The 23,458-nt window shown below is 38.7% G+C and overlaps 1 protein-coding gene across 12 annotated transcripts in view; it reads right to left on the bottom strand.

Moving 5' to 3' along the window:
- The window catches only part of Rcbtb2 (RCC1 and BTB domain containing protein 2), a 40,512-nt gene extending 22,502 nt beyond the window's left edge, over positions 1-18,010 (bottom strand). Inside the window, exons 1-8 of one of the 12 annotated variants that reach the window (XM_027928824.2) lie at positions 17,599-17,684; positions 8,833-8,935; positions 5,973-6,070; positions 5,446-5,510; positions 4,296-4,348; positions 3,636-3,791; positions 3,108-3,258; positions 661-827 (exon numbers count right to left, since the gene is read on the bottom strand). In XM_027928824.2, the coding sequence (XP_027784625.1) occupies positions 661-827; positions 3,108-3,258; positions 3,636-3,761 (444 nt within the window). In that variant the 5' untranslated portion in view covers positions 3,762-3,791; positions 4,296-4,348; positions 5,446-5,510; ... (1 more) ...; positions 8,833-8,935; positions 17,599-17,684. Of the gene's footprint in view, positions 1-660; positions 828-3,107; positions 3,259-3,635; positions 3,792-4,295; positions 4,349-5,445; positions 5,511-5,972; positions 6,071-8,832; positions 8,936-9,798; positions 9,817-9,879; positions 9,922-10,183; positions 10,273-16,743; positions 17,250-17,530; positions 17,753-17,916 lie in introns of those variants that run through there. The other 11 variants (XM_027928822.2, XM_027928821.3, XM_071611503.1 and 8 more) reach the window with 11 other exon arrangements.
- Between the last annotated feature and the right edge of the window lie 5,448 nt (positions 18,011-23,458).

The raw sequence follows: 23,458 nt of genomic DNA on the forward strand, positions 1-23,458 counted from the left end.
GAACCAGAAATTCTCACATGCACAGGCAAAGAAATTCTTAGAAAAGTCATTCTTACCCATTGTATTATTTTATGAAGTTAGATAATAGGTGTTATCTACCTAAACAGTAATAATTACAATCAAATGTCACATAAGATAAAAATATCTACTTTGCTTCAGCCACATTTTTCGACATTTCTGAATTTTTAAAAATAAATAAACTCAGGCTGGGGTTATAGCTCAGACGGTAGAGGGCTTGCCTTGCATGCACAAGGCCCTGGGTTCAGTTCCCAGCACCACATAAATAAATAAATAATCTCTTCACTATGTAGAAGAAAAAAACACATCCTTTTAAATTTTGCAGCAGGGCTGAGGATAGAGCTCAGTGGTGGAGTGCTTGCCTAGCATGTGTGAAGTGCTGGATTCAAACCCCAGCCCCACACAAAATAAAAAAATAAATAAATTTTGCAGTGATGGAAGTCCTTAATACATACAGGTAAACTTCATAATATAAATACCACGACTAAGAACTGTTACCAAGAAGAAGACTGAATTTGAAGGGGGCAATTATTTTAATCAAACCATCACATTTCCACGACTGCTAAAGGGATCTGTAGAATGTTTTATATATATATATGTATATATTTAAAATCAATGAGCTTTTATGCTGACTATTCTCACCTCTCCATCAGCTGTTAGGACCAAAGAATGGTAGGACCCACAGGCAACTTCAATGACTTGTTTATTTGACAAATTAGTAGAGATATGACAGGGCACTAAGCCATGATTCGTTGTCCCGTTGCCCAGCTGGCTGTAAGCATTATGACCCCAGGTAAAGACTTCTCCTTCTGCAAATAAAAAAGACAAAAACCAGCTCTTAAAACATCTGCTTCATTATATGAAACTATAGACTGCACAACTGCTACAAATGAAAACTAAAAACTCAGCTGCAAAGAGCTAATCAATTTCCTTAGTCTACCAAATTCATTCTGTAAAAGAATCTATTTGGAAAGTATAAACTGCCTTCTACCTCAAAGAAAAAAAGATAATATTTAAATTCACACAATTATAATAGCTGTAAGATGGGTTTTAATAATCAGCAAAGAAAAATCTTCTAAAAATAATGGACAAAATATTAGATTGAAAGTTAAAAGATTGTAAAGCTACTTAACTTTTCTGGATCTTAGTTTCCTTATCTATAAAATGATCACTAAGTTAGTTTTTTAAAAAAATGTATTACCTTATTTATGTGCAACATACACAGGAAAGTTCATTAAACAAATATTACAGTTTTATGAATAATTATAAAGCACATATCCATATAGGACTACTCATGTCAAAATATAAATTATGATTACCCCTAAAGACCCCTCATATATGCCTCTTGCATAAAAGAATTTAGTTTTTTATGTTTTTTGACTTTATTTATTTTACTGGGGATTTAACCCAGGGCTGCTGTCCCACTGAGTTACACCCCCAGTCCCTATTCTTTAAATCTGATCTTGAGACAGGGCCTTGCTAAGTTGCCCAGATGGGTGTCCAGCTTGCAATCTTCCTGCCTCAGCCTCCTGAGTAGCTGAGATTACAGGTGGGTGCTGCTGCACCTGACTTCCTGGTTTTAAATTTTACATAAATGGAATCATATGGTGTATACTCATTGAAATGATCAGTCTGTTCTTTGTTTCTGTTTTCTTCAGCCCTTTTCTTAAACAACCTCCTCTGCTCAGCTCACCAGGACACACATGCTAATTTATGGAAAGAATTATTACCTGATTCTAAAATCGGAAAGAAAAGCCAATCAAGATCTTTAAACTAGTTGTAAAGCATCCTGGTGCCTTGTTTCCTGTGTGCCTGGCTCTCTTAGACCGTGTGCTGCTCATTGCCATTGACCTTAAGGTTGTGGTTGCCTCAGGCCGCAGATGAAGGTCCTTCCTCTAGAGATGGTCGGCATTAACTTCTACCAGTCCAGGACCTCTAATAAATTCAATTTGAGATTTCTTGAACCATCTAGTCTAATGTGAGTTAAACTACAAATCCATGGGGGTACACGGTCGCAGGGGGAGGGTTTATTTCATTGCTCTTTTTTCCTGCCTGTTTTGCTCAGGGCAAGTAATTCTGTTTAGGCCTCAGGAAGTGGTCAGTCCTTTCCTGAGCCGGCACCTTTTGTGGTCCCAGTCTGCCTGGGTGGTATTCTATCATGCTCCTGTGAGGCAGGACCTTGATGAAAGTCCCTTCCCTTCTGAGTACTGCCAAACCACAGCTCAGTGGCAGTGGAGTGGCAGAAGCCTTAAGAGAAAAATGGCTTCAAGTTCTCTTCTAACCTCGTAGTTCTAACACTTTCTATTAAATCTAGTCTGATAATTCCTCTCTGCCTTGTCAGTGCTTTATAAAGTTATTTTTAAAAAGAAAATATTTTATCTAGAATTTGGTAGTTTTCAGTGAAGAGGCAGTCTGAATAATCTAACCTAGTACTGCAAACCAAAAAAAAAAAAAATCCCTAAAACATAATTTTTAATGTGAAATAAACATGTAAATGAATATTTATGAAATTTATTTTCAGTTTAAAGAATACAAATAAAATGAATACTAAACTTAAAGAAAACTCCACAGTGTCACTTAATTACAATATCTCATTTAGAATCCATGAGCTGGCCATGAGCATGTTCAATTCCTTGGATTACTAATGCCAACTAAAACCATCCATCACTATTCAGTGTAAAAGCAGCACAGAATGAAGCATTACAGGGGATGCTGGAATCAAGGGATAGTCTCTCAATTCATAGATCAGGAATTTAAAGCTCAAAATGTAGATTTCCCAAGGTCCACAGGGAGTGCAGCACCTCCTACAGTGGTCACACCTCTAAACAGAAAGGGTTCACTGGGCCTAATGTGTTGTCGTTCACTCATCTTACATGCCAGTAAATGCTAGATTCTATCTGCTGGATCATCTTACACTGATATTCTGATATATTCCCATTTCGTGTTGTCCAGTTCATGGTCAAGTTCATAGGACAGTGCCAGCAACGCTCGCCCAATATGAAAATACGTTCTAGATTTCAGGAGCGGGACTCGATTTGTTTTTCAACAAATAGAGCAATGGCTAAAACTCTCCACTGAATATCTGTTACCTGTTGTTGCCAGGACAATGTGTGGACCGCTTCCATAGCTGAGACAGGCTATCTTTTTGCCACTTAAAGAATCCAGTCTTCGAGGTTCAATGGTGCTCTGGACATCACCTAACCCCAGACAGCCACTGCAGTTCGTGCCAAGCACAAAGATCTGTGGGAAAAACAACTGTTGGTTCAAACAGCTCTATTTTTGATGAGCCTATAAATTTCACTTAAACAGGTACAGTCTTCTGAAAGCAAACTGCTTTTTAAAAAAAAAATATTTATTTTTTTAGGTGTAGATGAACATAACACAATGCCTTTATTTTTATGTGGTGCTAAGGATGGAACCTGGGTCCCGCCCATACTAGGCGAGCGCTCTACTGCTGAGCCACAATCCCAGCCCTGCAAAACTGCTTTTTATAGAATAAATATAATTTGACTTTCTGTGCTGTTTTTAACTTTGATTCCTTAGCTCCTCTGAGATCTTTGATTTAACAAATCCATTACTAAAAACACGGGTGGGTAATTTTTTTTCTTGAGAATTACCTCATCATTTACTGTAGTATATAAAACTTCATTGCCAGCACTGCCAAAGACACAAGCCTGACGAATTAACTGCAATTCTTCCTCGGAACAAAGGGAAAAAATTGGCCACTTTCCCACATCTAACATCTTCAAAGATGACAGAGTAGCCCGTACTGGCTGAAAAGGAAATAAAAAATGTATATATTGAGACTATTAATAAAATTTCTTTGCCCCATTCTGCAGAAGAGAGTTAAAACCAGTTTAAGGAGGAGCAAGTCCTGTCTATTTCTGAGAGGCCTCTCACAGCAGCAGGAATTGCCTTCAAGCCCAAGGACTTCAGTACTGCTCTCACGGCAAGCAGGCGCCAAAGGCCCGGGTGGCATCAGATCTCACCTATTAATTTTCCTCGAGGACACAGGAATCATCCAAACTGAACTCTGGGGAGCTGAGTTTTAACAAGTACTTTAAATATCGGCTAGGTCTTCAATGCAGCTGTGGAAACTAGGCTGGTTGTAAAAGCAAGAAAAGACAGAGAGAGGAGGGAGGGGAGGAGGGAGGGAGAGAGGACTGCCATTTCATCTGCTGCTTAAGTCTTAGCAAAGCAAAGCCTTGGAAAAGAACAATGCTGAAGGTGACAACAGGGAAGTGGTCCAAATGTTTTGTTTTCTGGGCAAGCTTTACCTGAACTTCAGTTTGAGAAGCTGGCTTTCCTCATTGTCCACTTGGGTCTGGGACTATTAGGAACAAATACCCCAAAAACATTGTATGAGTTTTCTAGAACAGCTGTAAAAAGTATGGCAAACCAGGTGGCTTAAACAACAGAAATTTATCATCTGACAGTTCTGAAAACTAAAACTTCAAAATCAAGGTGTCAGCTAGTTTGCTTCCTCCTGAGTATGCAGGAAGGATCCATTCCAGGCCTGGATTCTTGGCTTACAGATAGCTGTCTTCTCCCCTTGTCTGTTCACGTTGTCTGGCCTGTAGGTGTACCTCTGTGTCTGAATTTCTCCATTTTAAGGAGACACTAATGATACTTCACTTAATTACAGATAACTGTCAAAGTTATCACAATTCAATTTAAAATACAGCCTATGAAGATAGAATCACCCACTTGATTCCTCACAGAGATGCAGAAGCATGGCTCCACGGGTACACATTCAAAGGACTCATAACATCTATCTTGGTTTCTAATTTATACAACAGATACATTTTCTTCATTATGTTTTCCTTAAGCTAATATTAAAATCTTAAATGGATGCAGAAGTGGTTCACATCTCTCAGATGCCAGTTACAGGTGGGGGAGGGGAAACTGATGTGAACCAAACAGTAAAAGAAAGCTGGCCTGGAATAAATTATCGCCCCTGGCAGTGGTATGGGAAGTCAGGAGGGTGCCTGAGCCAAACCTGGACCTAATTCTAGAGATGCCATTTTAAAGACAAACACTACCAGGCTCTCATTCCTTCTTCTAAGATTACATATTTTATAATATTTTTTAAATCTCTTTGAGAAAGGACTAAACATTGTTTATCTCAGAACCTTTTGCAGGATAGTGTCATCTATGACAGGAGGCCTGAGCTCCTCCTCATCCAGGTCAAAGATCACCTGTCCCTAGGAGCCCTTTTCTCCATCCTTCAGACAGTCATCAGTTCCCTGCTGGCCCCTTCAGCATTCTACACCCCATAATAACTATCTGTTGACATCTCAGTCATCATACAGTGAGCACCTCAAAGATGGATACCATCTCACTGATCTTCCTATCATTGACCAACTTGATGAAGTATGCTTCATGCAACAGAATACACATGCTCCAAGGGCATGATTTTTTTCTAACCTTGCCACTTTCTCCATAGAAAAGAGGAAGTTCTTCTTCCATATGGACTCAATTCTGTGTAGTCCCTGAGGAAAAAGTATGTGGTAAAATCAGGATCCATATGTCAGATGAAGTAAGGCAGGTTAAAATCGCTTTAGTTCTAATCAGGGATGGTTTCGACCCCTGTAGTTCTAGCATTTGGGAGGCCAAGGCAGGAGGACTGCTTGAGCTCAGGAGTTTAAGACCAACCTGGGCAACACAACAAGACCTCGTCTCAAAAAAAAAAAAAAAATTACTTTTAATTATCAGAGAAAATAAGCTGAGCTCAAATATGATGAAGGAAATTAAGCTCTGGCCATGGAAGTTAACCTCCAAAAAAAACCCACAGGGTATTTTAACTGTTCTGGAATTCTCATGGGAATCGTTCTGCTGAGTTCTAGAAAAGTAATCCCAGGATAAAACAGAGATCCTTATGTCTATAAGAAAATGAGTAGAAAATTTTCATTTTAGAGTTGTCATCTACAGGTAAGGAAAAATAAATTTTAGACCTTGGTCAACCTTTCTCTGGGATTGGAAAGTTCCAAATCACTGTGAAGAGCAGACTTATCAATTCTCAGCTCCACTGAAGAATATGTAGTTTGCTAAGCTGGAAAAAAAAATGGAGAAATGAATGAAATGGATGAAAGGGTGAATGAATGAATATGGCTTTGTTTTCCTTTGTTTTAACAACAAAAAAAAAATCTGAAATGAGAGCCAGCAAGTGTGTAACAGCAGCATTGAATGGTCTTGCCTTCACAACCATCTGCACAATGACTTCTCACTACCATGCAGAAGTGACAGCAGGGGCAGCCCTACAGAAAGACACCAGCATGTCTGCGCCATGGCTTACGGTTCACTACCTCACCACTAAAAATGAATATAAGCAAAATATTGTCCCCTCCAAAAGCAATTTAATAAAACTGTATTTAACAATGTTGATTTGTCTCTAATTTATTAAGTTGGGTGATATTATATGCAATCCATTAGGTACTAATATCAGAAAATTTTATCTGGTATTTGCTACAGTAGATTTTGAAACTTAAAGATAAAAAACAAATGAGGTCCATTCTTTAATAGTGTTCTTTACCAATGTTTTACATACCCTTGAGAATCTTAGTAATCTTTTTTCCTCAGCTGTAAATAGTCTCTCAGAATATGAGGAATAGTAATATATACAGAATAATTATAATTCAAAACTATGGCAATTAGTAATAAATCATTATCTCTTGCATTTAGAAAGCAAACTTAAAAAAGACATGCTTGTTTTTAAACAGGATCACTTAGAAGTTTCTCACTTGTAAATCTATAAAACTTGATCTAGTTGACAATATGAAAAGATATTTTGCCATATTTAATACTACACATCATCTATGCCATTTTGGCAGATGTGTTAAATCCTAATTTTCTCTAAAACCCAGTATGACCACCACTGAACTTCACATATCAGTGTGCTTCCTAATTATTCAAATAGGCAGACACACCTTCCCCTACGTATTTCCATTGGATTTTTTTTAAAACTTCTTAATGGCACCTTTCATATTCTGCCTCATGTCATAGTTGTTCTTATATGATTTATCTTCTCTATTAATTTGAAACTTCTTAAAAGGGGACCATTTTAAGCTATAAGCACTACAGCACTATGGCTCAGAGTGAACACAAGGTCTATGTTGGAAGCATTCTTGGAATAAAGCTCTTGTGTTCTGGAACCTGCCAACCCAGGGTTGTATGGTTGGTCTTCCTTCCTTCCGTCCTTCCTTCCTTCCTTCCTTCCTTCCTTCCTTCCTTCCTTCCTTCCCTCCCTCCCTCCCTCCCTCCCTCCCTCCCCTTCCCTTCCCTTCCCTCCCCTCCCCTCCCTCCCTCCCTTCTTTCCTTCCTTCCTTCCTTCCTCTTCCTTCCTCTCCCTCCCTCCCTCCCTCCCTCCCTCAGTACTGGAAATCAAACCCAGAGCCTTGGGTATGATAGGCAACACTTATCACTGGGCCCCACCCCAGCCCCTTGAAAGTTTCCTTTTCTGTCTCATCCTAACTGAAAACACCTTTTCCATGTCTGTCTCAAATTTAATGGAATAAAAAATAAAAAGAGAAGAGAGGAAGACTGAGGATGTGACTCAGTGGTAGAGTGCTTACTTAGCACGCCCAAGTACTGGGTCCAATCTTCAGTGCCACAAAATGGGGGAGGGGGTTATAAAAGAGAAGAATACAAGGAAAGAATCCAAAAGTTATACAATGGGCGGAAGGTGGGAAGGAGCGGGGAGAGGGAAAGGGGAAAGTGAGGAAAGAATGAAGGAAGAGAAAGGAAAGGATATAATGGGGAGAAGGAAAAAGAGGACTTCACCCCACTGAACTTCAGGCACCTTTGTTCCAATGGAAGGGAAACGTGCTAAGATCAGGGAACAGTATCCTGGGTTTTAAGTTGGAAAATAAATGGCTCTTTTCGGTGTCCTTGGTCAATTTTAAGCATAATAAACTCTTTAAATAGGAAAGGTTGGAAAACAGGCATTCTGTTTATTGGCTGATCAGGCATAATTACATGGATGGCATATGGAAATCGCCACCTCCCAAGAAATGATCTTCATAAGACTCAATTACCACTAAATATAAGATTAACATAATTTTATGTTTGTTGGTCAGAAAGTCCTTCAATATTTAGAAATGATTTAAGATTAATTACTATCATTTGCTACAATAAAAAAAAATTTTGTTGAATTCCCTGGCTCTGTAGAAAATGGTTGGCTTGTTTTTTGTTTTTGTTTTTCATGATACATACTTGATTAAAAAAAAAAACTAATTTTCCCAATTTGTGCAATTTGAGGGATATATTTTTTGGAAAATATGTGGAGATTTTAGTTATCCTGAGATCCACATGATTTCACCAGGCTATTATCATCAATATTGTAGTAGTATATCAACATACATTTTAAAAATCCACAATATACCTATAGAAAACCACATTCATGATGAGCTAAACATGTATTCTAAATAACAACAGTATAAACCACATTCATGATGAGCTAAACATGTATTCTAAATAACAACAGTATGATAATAATAGTTAAAAAACAGTTATCCTATGCCTGACAGTATTTCATTTAATCTGTATAATACCTAAATAAATAATCATAAGTATAAGGTATAATCATTGGCTCTTTTGATAAAAATGTTTCAATAATTTGACCAACAGTCACCACTCAGGATCAGAGCTAGTATTAGACCCAGGACTAGTTCCAAAGTCCTTACTCTTAGATCCCCTACTGTGCTGTAGGTATATTTTAAGTTTTTCCTGTGTACAATCCAAATATGTATATGTATGTATGTATGTATGTATATATCTCCAACTATCTAAGAACATTGCCTCCAAATGCATTTGTACCTGGTTGTTTTAAATTTCTGGAGCCCAGTATTCGGTCATCTTTAATCCTGTTGCCTTATAAAGTTGTCCTTGTACGTTGTCTTCTAAAACAAGGTTAATATAACTGAAAATACAAATACATAAATAAATTCTATTAGAGAAAAAAAATATACTATCTTGCAAATTTAAAAATCCATTATTTATCTGGGAAAAATACTTTTAATTGGATGAACTCCTATGAAAAAATCAGCAGTAGAGATGTTCAATTATAAAAATATTAAGATTATAATATATAACTGGGATATATATTTTATTTGGTAAGTTTGATACAAGATTTCAACAATTTGGACACTGACCCATATGCAAAAACACTTACTAAAAAAAAATTTAAACTGTAGCATTTCAACATAGAAAAATGAGTACTGGAGATCAAAGTACTTAGGCATACTAGGTAAGCACTCTACCGCTGAGTCATATCCTCAGTCTTCCTCTCTTCTCTTTTTATTTTTTATTCCATTAAATTTGAGACAGACATGGAAAAGGTGTTCAGTTAGGATGAGACAGAAAAGGAAACCTTCAAGGGGCCAGTGTTAAGTGCTTGCCTATCATACCTAAGGCTCTGGGTTTGATCTCCAGTACTTATGGAATACTCATATGGAATCCTTAAAAAATAAAAAATAAAAAGCTTTCAAACTTTTAGAAGTATAAAAAAATATCTTTATGACTTCAGAACATGGAAAATTTTCCTAAATAAGACATGAAAGCATAAACCACAAACAAAGACCAGTAATGTTGAGCAAAGAGAAAAACTATGACACTACAGGGAAAGATACTTGCAACATATAAAACTGACAACTGGCAAAGGATTAGTATCTAAAATATACAAAGAATGTCTACAAATAAATAAAACAACACAATTAGGAAACAGGCAAAGGATACAGGTTATTCACAGAATTAATGCACACATTAAAAGATATTAAAATTCACCACTGAATTTATCATGGAAATGCAACCACAATAAAGTTGATCTTATCCATCAGATCTGTAAAATTTAAAGAGGGACAATACCTAGTATTGGTGAGGATATAGATTGAAAGGCACTCTCATATCCTGCCAAAAGAGATGTAAATTGATATAATCACTTTAGAGAATAACTTCACAATGTCTGGACAACCATAGCATCTTTCAATCTTTTTTGACACATATATATAACTCAAACAAAAATTTCACAAAATAATTCTCTTACACTTCCTACATGAGATGGTTGGTGATATTTTCTTTTTCATTTTGTCTATTCCTACTCTACCCTCCACTATTCTATTTTATCCTTTTCTGTTCCAATTTAAAAGAAAAAGAGCTAAATGGCACATACCTGTAATCCCAGAAACTTGGGAAGTATGAGGATGCCAAGTTCAAAGCCAGCCTCAGCAAACTGGTGTGGCCCTGAGCAATGGAGCAAGATCCTGCCTCAAAATAAAATGTAAAAAAGGAGCAGGGGATGTGGCTCAGTGGTTAAATGCCCCTGGGTTCAATTCCTGGTGCAAATTAATAAATAAATAGGAAACGACAGTAAAATGATTCCAACATCACTAATAAATCAATCACATCCTGTAGTTTGGAAAAACTCACCAAGATGAACTGTAGAGCAAATACACATTGTGTACAATAGCAATAAAACATGAAATAGCAAGCAGAGTTGACCAACAGAGTCTACAGTGGAATTCACAAACTGTGGCATATCCAGAATCAACACAGTTACATCTACAAAACAATGTTGACCAAAACTACTAAGTGAAAGAATGATATACATGGCATACCATTTGACAAAGTGTAAAAATATTCAGAGAACAATACTACTTTAATGTATTATGGATGTGAACATATGCCTGGCTGGACTTTGATAGAAATTTTTCATAGGAACATTTTGTTGTTTTGGTGAATGTGTGTGTGTGTGTGTGTGTTTCACAGGGGACTGAACTAAGAGGAACTCTACCACTAAGCTCTAGTCCTTTTTTATTTTTTGAGACAGGGTCTCACTAAATTGCTGAGAGTGACATCAAACTTGTGATCTTCCTGCATCAGCCTCCTCAGTAGCTGGGATTACAGGCATATACCACCACACCCTGCTCCCATTTTGATGAAGGCAATGCTAAAGATAAAAGGTTCCATGTAATTCTATCAATGAATTCATACACAATGGCTTTTCCATTGACAAGATGGTTTTCAAGATTTTAAGCTTAATCATCTAAGTATGAGAGGATAAGTTTACCCAATATGAAAGAAAGCAAAATCTTAGAATACCACTATTCTAATTTTTCCTTTACCATGGACATAGGAATTCAATAAAGTATTGATAATGATAATTCATAAACCATAAATTCTTTTGGCATCCCTAAAATAAAATCTAATCAATACCACAGGAAGATAATAACATAGATAAAGAACAGCATTTTAAATGCCATGGAAGAAAAGCCTAAAATAGAAACAAATATTTAATATCAGTGTACTAGAATGGCAAAAGTATGTTTTGTACCTCTGGTCTAATTCTACTTGCAAACTTCCCCCGCCTTTCCTGCACAGGAGGGCAATGTTTCTTGTAGACCCAGGGCAGATGCTGGCATTTGTATTGGGACAATTCTTCACATTGATAGGGTTATAGCATAAAATCATCTTATATAAATTTACTTATTGGATGATAGTAAGGTCATCAGTTTTTCCCATTTGTTTGGGATATATGGCTTGACTCATGTCTATAGTTAATTATTCATATTAAGTGTTCTGTGTTTTGCAAAATGGTTTCTTATACATTTCCTCATTTTATTTAATGTAATAAAAAGATGATACAGACTCATACTTATTGATACTGTCTTGCAATAGGGACAGAAAAATGGTAAGATAAGGACCTTCTCCAGCCACTGATCTCTGCCTTTTGAGGAACCAAAACTGGTCACTCAGGAGTCAGTGTTTTGAGTTTTTGGAAGAGTTAATTTTTCAAGACCAAATACATATCAAAGTAAGGTCATCTATTATATCGTGTTTCTTATTCCAAATGTTTTCCTAAACTTAAATAGTTCAACACTTTATTTACAAATCACCCCTGTTTGGGAAAGATTAACTCCTTATTTGGACATATTGTATTCAGAAAGTTTTTTTCTGCACTCTTAGTAACTTACACAGTTAAAGCAGACAAGAAGACAGTCATTTGAAAATGTGAAAATGTATCCATTCCAAATACAGAGAACAAATAAAATAACCATTTCTCTGTACAAAGCATATGATAGGCAGTCTGTACATATTATTCTTGGCAAAGTAATCAATAGAAGTCAGTGTGTCTACCACACAATGTGCCATATTACTTGGTAGTGCCTCTGACATAAGTAATGAATTAAGCTGATTATAGAACATAACATTCATTTGCCTGGTTCATTCAACAAATATTGGTTTATTGCCTGTAGTAGACAATGAGTGCAAAGCAAATATGTAAAACAGAAAACCAATAATGTAGTGCAAAGGAATTTGTAACTCTCAAGTGCCTGAGTCCACATTAATGCACCCAACAGTGGGCCTTAAGAGCCAGTACTTGGCAGTTAATTGGGGGCTTCTAAATGCTGGCAGCTGTACTTTAGAAGTGTTCCCAGTGGGAAAAATTAAAGAAATTTCTACAGAGAAATCTAGTGTTAGTTATTTTTAAATTCAACTTGATAATACGAGGTCAACTCTGAAGATCACATTTAAGCAACATAAAACATAAAAATATTTCCTTGCAATATAGAATTCAATGCCTTTAACAAAGTCAACACATTAAATGATGCTTATCTAATCAAAGTAACAGAAAAGTAAACAAAACCAAATATCTTTTAGGACATCAGCACATAGTTTGCAGCATCAGTGTGTTAATGAGCTGCAGATCATATAAAAGTCAATGCGACAATGACAGTTCCCAGGTATACGCTTTGCTGAGTCACTACTGACAACAGCTTTTTTAGTGTCATTCTGAAGTTATAGGTAATATAATATAAATAGGTTAATATATATATATATATGTGTGTGTGTGTGTGTGTGTGTGTGTGTGTGAGAAACATGATCCCCACTGTCACGTGCTTTAAAAAACAAAAAAGTGTTGGCAATAATTTAGTTCCTCCTGAATGAGGTGTTGGAAATCAACAAATAATAGTAAGATACCAACAGCAGCTAATTAAAATAAATAATTATAAACAGGATGAATAAAGCTAAAAAAGTGTAAAAGCACAATGAAAACTAGAGCACAACCTCAAAGGAAATGGTATTGCCACGTGTGTATGAAAACCAGCAAACTGACTTGTAGAACACAGAAACACAGTTGCTATTTTAATTGCATGTTTGTCAAAAGGTTTTCAAATTTCACCAAGAGTGTTGGGGCAGAGATACAAAGCAAAGATGAACTTAGTTTGAAGAGATTACTGAGCTTGTCAACATTGGCCTTTTCAGCCACATAGCAAGGGTCACTTTCAAATACGAAAAAATAAGAAGAACTACACAAATATTATATGAGTTGGTACTTAAGAGACATTTTAAAATTCATTTAAAATTTAGTTCCTTATAGATCCAATCCAATTTTTCAATAGATTTAAACATATCTACTAATAGAATCCTAATTGTTAAAGATCTTGGCCCCCATGACACATAATTCCTCCAACATGGCAGGCCCTCTTGACTTTGGCTCCTTTCCATTTGGCATTCCTTTTGTTCAGTTTAACAGACATTTTGTATGACACAGACTCTTACAGTGGTCAAAAGTCAGGTTTGAGTCACATACTATCACCCATTAGTACTTGTCAGCTCAAAAAGTCTTCCATTGGGAAGTATACACAGGATGGATGACAAGACAGAAGACTTAGAAACACTCCAAAGTCTGATTAATGCTGAAAAAACTGCCGGGGACTGCCATGAACAGAGCTGGGCATGTAGGAGCTGAGCACATACCCTTAGCCTTGAGCGATGGGGGTGTGGAACTGGCTTCTGTGTGCTGGAAAGTAGGTAGACCTCACCTCTGCTGGGCAGGGTAGTGAAGCTCTGGGAGTGGGCGTCACCCAATAGGACTGGGCTAAACCCCCCTGAAACCCAATCCCTTGCCTCATTTGGGTGGAACTTTCTGGTGTCTTCCCTTCAATAAATAGGGTTTTAGACATGCTGTCTCTCTCTTTCCAATGGACCCTTAAGGTTGAGAGCTGTCCCTGAATCCTGTAAGCAAAAGTATTTGTGTGTTGCATGCTTCCTTGAATGTTTTCTTAGTTATTGATGTAGCCAGCTCTTGTAAACCCAGCTGGCAATAAAAAACTGGGGTTCCTCGTGGTGCTAGGACAGGGTCACCATGTTTACGAGACACATGTTCCTTACAGATTAAGGATCATACTAGCCTTCCACTGATGGTCATTTAAGAATATCTCTCACAGGGAGGCAAGCTGTCATTTCCTTTGAAGTGGATACTCCCATTTTCAGCCTTGAACAGGATCCTTACTGTCACTCTGCAACCCCAATACTTCTGTTCCCAGCCTCCCTTTCCTGGACAATTTAACTTATAATAACTCCAAATAAACTTCAAAAGCAGCAGTATCTTGGGGGCATTTAAATTTCACTTTATCTACTGATAAAATTGAAATTGAAGATGACAATTTCCTAAGGGCATGAATAAATTCAATGGGTTCCCTACATTTAAACTTCTAGATAAACAGTTTTTCGATTTTTGAACCAACTTTACTTAAGCAAAGGGCTTCAGGGAACCACACTTTATTTTCTAGAATCATTCCTGTCAGCCTCATTCACTAAGCCTCCTTTAATTATACCTAAAAGTTGATTAGGTTCATTCAAATATTTCTAAGAGATATCTTTTAGTATCTCAGTATGATATCATACCAGATGCTTTAAGCTCCTCTCCAGCACAGTTTCAAATAAAGAAAAGTAATGATCACTCTTAGAAGAAAGCTTCACTAGCCATCCACATGACTTACATCATAAGGACACTAAGAAAGAACTGCAAAGCAGAGTAAATGGTGAAGAAAACACAGATGTCTCTTGGTGTCCACAGGACCCCTCCACCCCATGAATAAGAAAGTCTGTGAATGCTCAAGTCCCTTATATAAAATAGTGTATCATTTTCCTATAACCTATGTTCATCCTTATACTTTAAATCGCCTCTAAATATTACAATACCTAATACAATGTAAATGCCATTAAATAGTTGACATCCTCTATTTTTAGGGAATAATGATAAGAGGAAAAGTCTACATGTTCAACACTCTCAATATTTTTAAAATATTTTCAATTTGAGGTTGGTTTAATAACTGGATATGGAATGTAAGAATATGGACAGCAGACTGTATAATTTTTCTCAGCACATCTATAGTGGTTGGTGAGTCTCTTCCACGTAAGAATCCAGCCTTTTCATTTGATGTGATGAGTTAAACTGCAAAATTCTGAATAATTTGAACTCTATTTAGAGAAAATGATTTTTAACCTATAAAGGATGGTACCATCTGTCACAGTGGTCATATTGCAGGCCCCATGAAAGACATATTAGAGCAAGGTAATGAATATATTCTCCCAGAAATATATTTAATTCTAAACCTCAGTTCTCCATCTGGAGCACCACCTTCAAATTATCCTTTAGACTAACTATCACCATGCTATTTAAAATTGTAACCCACAGCCAGGCGTGGCAGTGCACACCTGCAATCCCAACTATTTGAGAGGATGAGGCAGGAGGGTCACGAGTTCTTGGGCAATTTAGGAAGACACTGTTTCAAAATCAAAAGGGCTGGGGATGCAACTCAGTAGTAGAGAGTCCCTGGGTTCAATCCCCAGAACTGATGGATAAATAAATTAACTGCATGCCATATCTGAACTCCCAATCACGTTTCTCTTCTCCATTTTTCATTCATTCATTCTAGAATTTTCTGAAATAATAACTAAATGTTGGTTGTTCATCATTTTTCACTAGAATGCAGGCTCCAGTAACAAGGGATCTTTTGTTTACTGATAAATCCCAAGCACCTAGGAGAGCACCTGATACAAAATGTTTGCTGAATGAATTCACCTTCAGTACAAAATTAGGAGTTAGATTTCAGTTGCATTTATACAGTTAACAAATACCTTCTGTGCTCTAATTATGGTGAAGACAGAACATAACCAAAGAAATATATAAAAATCAGATAGTGATTCCGGGCTACAGAATAAGATGTTGGAGAGCCAGAGCAGGGGCTATTTTAGATGAGGCAGCCACCTCTCTGAACTGATCAGGACTGTTTCAAGAACTGAATAAAGTCTGGTGCCAGGATGATTTGGGTGGAGTAGTAAAGAGAGCCTTGAGCATGGAGGAAATAGCAAAAGCACAAGACCTGGTGTGACAAGAACAATAGGCCTGGTCTGGTGGGAGTGGGGTGTTGAGAATGTCTCATTCTTGTTGCCTTACCTACTACTTAACAACATGTATGTGCCAAACACAAAGGAAATAAAGGGATTACATTTCACTGAGAGTACTCAGATTCTAAGTGGCTTTTCTATTCCAGCTCCCAAATGTCTGTCCAGCACATTACATAAGATTGTGAAGCACACAGTAATGACATTGTTAAAAACACTTCACAGTAGCCCCAGGCGTCACGAAACTGATTAATCAAGTACCACAACCGGTAAGGTGTAAAACAGGAACTCAGTGTTACAAAGGTGCAAAGCCAGATTCCTCAAAGCCTCAAACACATTATTTAATGTGACAGTCACTTCGGAGTCTAGTAGAAAGAGCATCGTCCCAAAGCACCTTATGTAAAACTCAACCACTTTTATTCAGCCAGGCACGGTACAAAGCAGCTGCAATACATGCATTTTGTTACAGCCTTTGGCTCTAACATTTTTCTGCAATTTTGCAAAGAATAGAAGCAAAAAAATCCACTCTGAACTCGCCTTCCAACTCAAGGCAGGAATTTCTTTCTCGGCCAGGGCAGAACACTTGGAAAGTTTTCAACTTCTGAAAACCTCAACTTCCGGGGCTGAGCAGAGCAGTACCTTCAAGCTCAAGGTGTGCAGTGACATATCCCCATCCCTCCACAGCAGTTGCAAAACAGTTCGCCTAGCAAAGGAAACTTTTCACAATATCCCTCCACATCAGGACCAAATGTCCACAGCATAAACTATCACAGAGTCTGCGACCGTTTCGAGCCGGGGTGCCAGGGGGTCAGGCTTTGGGGACGGGAGTCACGGGTCGAGGCGACAGAAATGAAAACAACGGCAGCCTAAGCTGAGCCGAGAGAGTAGACGGAAGGCGGGACGCTAAGGCAGGAGCCTCCCAAGGCCTGGGTATCAGCTCGAAGTCCACTTGGACACGTAAACTTAGAAGGGAGTAGCTTCCGAGCAGGTGATTGTCATGGGGCGACACCAAACGCGACGCTAGACTGGGGAATTGACGCGTGCGCAGTGCTGCTTTGGCCCAAGTCTGGGGCAGGAGGTAGCCCCGGAACCAAGAACTCAGCCCTCTCGCGCGGACTCGCGCAGGCGCAAGGGAGCCTCGGTCCGCGGCCTGGGCGAGGGTACAGCCTCCCAGACTCGCGCCCAGCCCCCACCGGCCGGATTACGCATGCGCGGCGACGCCTTGGCCTTTGGCTTGGGCGCAGCTCTGGCCCCCGGGCCCCTCCCCAAAGGTCGAAGATGCCGGGCCGCGGGGGCGGGGAGAGGTAGCCCGCTGCAGGGGTACCTGAGAGCCGCCCGCTTCCTGTCCGGCGCCTCCCCTCGGTTTCCTACTCCACCCCTGCACCTCTGTACCTCAGCGCGGGCCGGAGCCGTGTCCGCTCCGCCTCCTGGGTCGCGGTTACTGCTCGGTCGGGGGCCCAGCGCCGCGACGAGTTGGCGCCTCCCCCTGAAGCGGCCAGGCCTTGGCGGGATGCGCTCCGGTGCCCGGCCGGGAGGGGAAGGAAGGGGAGCGCAGCCGAGGGGAGGGGGCCGGCGACAGCGCCTCGCCCCTCCTCCCCTCCCCGGGTGCCCACTGCCGCCCCCGCCCCTCTCTCTCACAGAGTCCCCTCCCCTGAGCGGACCCCTGGAACTGGACGCCGAGTGTCCCGCAGGGTCCACCTCCACCCTCACCTTCTCCGGGGTGTAGTCCAAGGTTTGGGGACTTTGTCGTTTCACGTGTAAGGCTTTACTCGGGTTGGAGTAAAGGGCCTGTTCATTCTGCATTCGGAGATCCAGGGCTCTGAACTCCTTTTATGGAGGAGACTGCAGCTCATTGTGTGTGCTTGGCGGCCTTGTCAAAAGTCAATCAGCCTTTAAAAAGGAAATTCTGTCAGTTTTGACAGTGTAGATGGACCTGGAGGACATATTAAGAGAACTAGGCACAGTAGGACAAATACCATGTTATCTCACTTAGGTGGAATCGGAAAGAATTGAGTTCATGGAAGCGGAGAGTGGATGGGTGGTTATCAAGGTTGTAAGGGGGCGGGTAGGGGAGATATCATGAGAATACCAATTTTCAGGTAGGAGGAACATGTTCAAGAGATCCATTTACAACGTGATACTATAATATATACAAAAATTGCTGAGACAGGATAGCAACTTAGCAAAACCGTGTCTCAAAATAAAAATAATAAAAGGTTGGGGATGGAGTTCAGTGGTAATGGCTCTTGGGTTCCATCTGCAGTTACCAACCCCCAAATGTATACAACATGTTGTATAAATATGGACAATTTTGATTTATCATTTTAAAAATAACATTTAAATGAATTTTTTAAAGGGTTAAGTACCAGCTGGGCTAGTTGGTACACACCTGTCATCTAGCAACTCAGCCTCTGCAACTTAAATCTTTAGTGATATATTAAAAACCTGTCTCAAAATAAGCTATGGGGATATAGCTCAGGGGTAGAGTGCCCCCCTCTGGGTTTAATTCCCCTGTATAAAACATACACACACACACACACACAGTACCGGTAATTTCTTGTGTACTTTCTCAACTTGGACTCTTTATAATACATTGTCTCAATCCTCAGATAACCTAGCCCTGTTTTAAAGATGAGACAGTGGAGATTTAAGTACCTTGCCTACGGTCACATAAATAGTAAGAATGAGGCCAGGACTCAAATTCATGTCTTATTCCAGTCTGTAACTTTTCACTTGGCCATGTAAATGAACTAGAATCGTAAATGGGTCAAATAATGAAAAGCCTTGACAATGTAATAGCAAGATGTATCACCAAATTCCACAGAAGATTTTAAGCAGGAGCATGACACAGTGCCCTCCAGTTGAACCCACACTCTGTTGTTCTCCTGTGTAGAGATGAGTGTGGAGCCAGGGAGACCAGGCTAAGACTATTGCCTCAGCCTAGGTGAACATCAGCCAACCCACCAGCAGACCTTAAACTTACTGCGACAGTGAGTGGGCTTAAAGGGAGAGGAGAAAATGGATTTGAGAGTAGGAGTTGAAATCATCAAAATGATGTGGAAGATAGGGAAGAATGTTAAATGAGTCAATCATTTACTATTTTCTAGGCCTCAAAATCTTTACCTTTAAAGTGGAACATTGGACTATATGTTAAATATTATACAAAACCAACCTTAGGCTGATACCAGAATGTGGCAAAAACAACACCTTTTGTATTGAATTAAAAAAAAAAAGGAAAAAATAAAACTTAAGTAAAACATAAACAAATATAATCTAGCGAAAAATTTAAAAGTTTGTTGTACCATGACCAAAATTGAATTTATGTTGTGGGACTTTTGTCCCAGGACTTTTAGATGAGGGCTGGTGAGCAGGGGAAGAGGTGAGAAAAATTCACAAAGGAAGCAAATAAAGAGTTTATTGGCTGGAGATAAGCTGCTGCTGCTATAGACAGGGGGGTGGGGAGATAAAAGACATTTGCTCACCCACTCAGAGGGCATCTGGTCTATATGTTTCTGAGTTCTTTGTTCTCCTTTGGCGGGCTTTTTGCTAGGACTGGTTTGTGCTGAACAAAGGGTGATTGACAGATTCCTACACTTTGCCCATAGTGCTTATTGCATGCTCCAAAACCTCCTTCCCAGGTTTTACATTAAATATATGAGATGCAGTTAATATATATGGGAACATGAAAGGAACCTTTTCCTTGGTTACTCAGGATCAAACTTGGCTCTGTATTCAGGCTCCTTGGGATGGTCAGCTGAAAAACAGCTCTTTCTATTTAGACTTCAGGGAAGTTAGCTCCTTGGATAACAATTGAGGTAGGGTGGGACTTTGAACAAGTGTCCCTGATCTGTCCTGCCTCAGTTTATTTCAAGGATATTAATATGACACAGTGCTAATAAATTAATACACTTATACATAATAGGTCAAATGAACAGGAATGTTTTGATTTGTGATGGGAAAATGTTTCATAAAATTTAATACTTATCCCCAGTCTTTCTTATTTTTTTATTTTGGGACAGGGTTTTACTGAGTAACCCAGGCTGGCCTTGAACTTATGTTCTTCCTGCCTCAACCTCCCAAGTAGCTGAGATTACAGGCATGCACCAGTATTCCATTTATCAAAGAAACCTTTAGTAAATGACGATAGTCACACACTGAAAACTAGTTTCATGCTTAATGGTGAAATTCTAACATATCTGATAACTATAGAAATAAAACAGTGGTGCCTACTTATCCCTTCTAAATTTTGTAATGCTGTTCTGGAAGTACTGGCTTATACAATTAGATAAGATCTTAATATAAGAAATGAGAACTGAAAAGGATGCAGAAATTTTATTTCACTAAGCAGTTAGATTTGTGATTTGAGGTATGCATGCAGCCCCTTTTCAATTTCTGACTGGTCAAGTTCAGAGGCATTGTGTGCATGTCTGCCCCAGAAGATGAAGCAGTCACTGTGCTATGATAGCACACAGTCCAGGTGCAGTGATAGCTGTCCCATGGTAGGTACTGGGAGTGATTCTTTTTTTTTTTTTTTAATTGGTTGTTCAAAACATTACAAAGCTCTTGACATATCATATTTCATACATTAGATTCAAGTGGGTTATGAACTCCCATTTTTATCCCAAATACAGATTGCAGAATCACATCGGTTACACATCCACATTTTTACATAATGCCATATTAGTAACTGTTGTATTCTGCTACCTTTCCTATCCTCCACTATCTTATTTATTATCTTATTGTTTAATTTTTTGAGTTCTTTGTATACTCTGGATATTAGGGCTCTATCTGAAGTGTGAGGAGTAAAAATTTGTTCCCATGATGTAGGCTCCCTATTTACCTCTCTTATTATAGGAAAAGAAGAACTTAAATTATCACTATTTGCAGGTGACATGATTCTATACCTAGAAGACCCAAAAGGGTCTACAAAAAAAAACTACTAGAACTAATAAATGAATTCAGCAAAGTGGCAGGATATAAAATCAACACGCATAAATCAAAGGCATTTCTGTATATCAGCGACAAAACTTCTGAAACGGAAATGAGGAAAAACACCCCATTCACAATATCCTCAAAAAAATAAAATACTTGGGAATCAACCTAACAAAAGAGGTGAAAGATTTATACAATGAAAACTACAGAACCCTAAAGAGAGAAATAGAAGAAGATCTTAGAAGATGGAAAAATATACCCTGTTCATGGATAGGCAGAACTAACATCATCAAAATGGCGATATTACCAAAAGTTCTCTATAGGTTTAATGCAATGCCAATCAAAATCCCAACGGCATTTCTTGTAGAAATAGATAAAGCAATCATGAAATTCATATGGAAAATTAAAAGACCCAGAATAGCAAAAGCAACTCTAAGCAGGAAGTGTGAATCAGGCGGTATAGCGATACCAGATTTCAAACTATATTACAGAGCAATAGTAACAAAAACAGCATGGTACTGGTACCAAAACAGGCGGGTGGACCAATGGTACAGAATAGAGGACACAGAGACTAATCCACAAAGTTACAACTATCTTATATTTGATAAAGGGGCTAAAAGCATGCAATGGAGAAAGGATAGCATCTTCAACAAATGGTGCTGGGAAAACTGGAAATCCATATGCAACAAAATGAAACTGAATCCCCTCCTCTCGCCATGCACAAAAGTTAACTCAAAATGGATCAAGGAGCTTGATATCAAATCAGAGACTCTGTGTCTGATAGAAGAAAAAGTTGGCTCGGATCTACATATTGTGGGGTCGGGCTCCAAATTCCTTAATAGGACACCCATAGCACAAGAGTTAATAACAAGAATCAACAAATGGGACTTACTTAAATTGGGAGTGATTCTTATGTGTCTCTTTCCTATAAGGCTTAAGGGAAAATAGTTAAGGCCCTTTCCCAGAAGGTATCTAACCTTAAATCCACTTCCTTGTGCCTGAAAAGGCAAGACAAGCCCAAAGATAGGTCATTTGCTTCAGGCATCAGAGCAAATGTTCTTTGCTTTTGCACTTGCTTCTCGCAGTCAATGATCTTTTCTGAATTGGCTTTTCCCAGCATTACAGGGACAGGAACCGGGATGAGGATGGGGTTCTAAGGCAGAAATAAATAGGGCAGGTTTCATGGCCTGCCTGGTTCTAAGTTTACATATACATAATATATGTATACATGGTATAATGATGTTCCCTAATTTTGTTCAACATTAGAGCTTGGACTAAAACCCTCAGCTAGTAATAGGGATCATTTGCCTTGCTTTGTTTTTCTGTGTATGGACTTCTTCTGGGGACCTGATAGAAGCAGGTCAAGGACAGGATTTGGGTTTTCCTGGATTTCTTGGCCACACACCACTTTAATTGCTCTTATTTTTGGCATGACCTAAATATACCTCAAAAACCAAGAAAATAAACTGAAAAAAACTTTAGAAATAATAATAGAGTTTAATAATGTTATAAAACTACTGAGAGACAAAAGAAGACAAAATAAAGAGGAATATCCTATTTTTAGATAAAGAACCCAACAATGTAAGGAGTAACTTCTCCTAAAATTAATCTATAAATCTAGTGTACTATGAGTAAAAATCCCATTGATTTTAATTTTTTTTAAAAAAGTTAAAATCTAATTGAAACTCTAGAGTGGTAGAGGAAGACAATTTCTGGAAGATGATTTATCTTTATGTATTAAATTTGTCCATTGACTTAACAATCCCATCTTTAGGAATTTACTAGCATCCTAAGATGCATAAAGATAGATATCACAACATTGTTTATAATTGGGAAACATGGTTGCTTACTCCACTCAGGTTGCCATAATGAAATACCTTAGACTGGGTAATTTATAAACAGTAGAAATTTACACTAATGGTGGTAATGGTGGCTGGGAAGCACAGAGTAAAGGCACCAGGAAATTTGATGTCTGGCGAGGACTTGCTCTCCACTTCAGAGACTGACTCTTGTTGCTGTGTCATATACAAAGAGGGAACACTGTGCATGGTGGAGGGGACAAGGGAACTCCCAGAAGCCTCTTCTAATAGGGGACTAATCCCTTCATGAGTGTAGGGCCCTTATGACTTAATCACTTCCCTTTCCCCCAGGCCCCACTTCTTAATATTAACACATTAGGTATTAGGTTCCATGAATGGGGGCAAAGAGGGGGCACCAACATTCACATTCACATGGAAAATAGCCTACATATTCTATGGCAAATTAGTTGGGTAAACTACAGTATGGCATACTTTCTTTTTCCTTTTTCTTTTAAAAAGAA

This window comes from Marmota flaviventris, chromosome 4, assembly GCF_047511675.1.
Source record: "Marmota flaviventris isolate mMarFla1 chromosome 4, mMarFla1.hap1, whole genome shotgun sequence".
Lineage (NCBI taxonomy): Eukaryota > Metazoa > Chordata > Mammalia > Rodentia > Sciuridae > Marmota > Marmota flaviventris.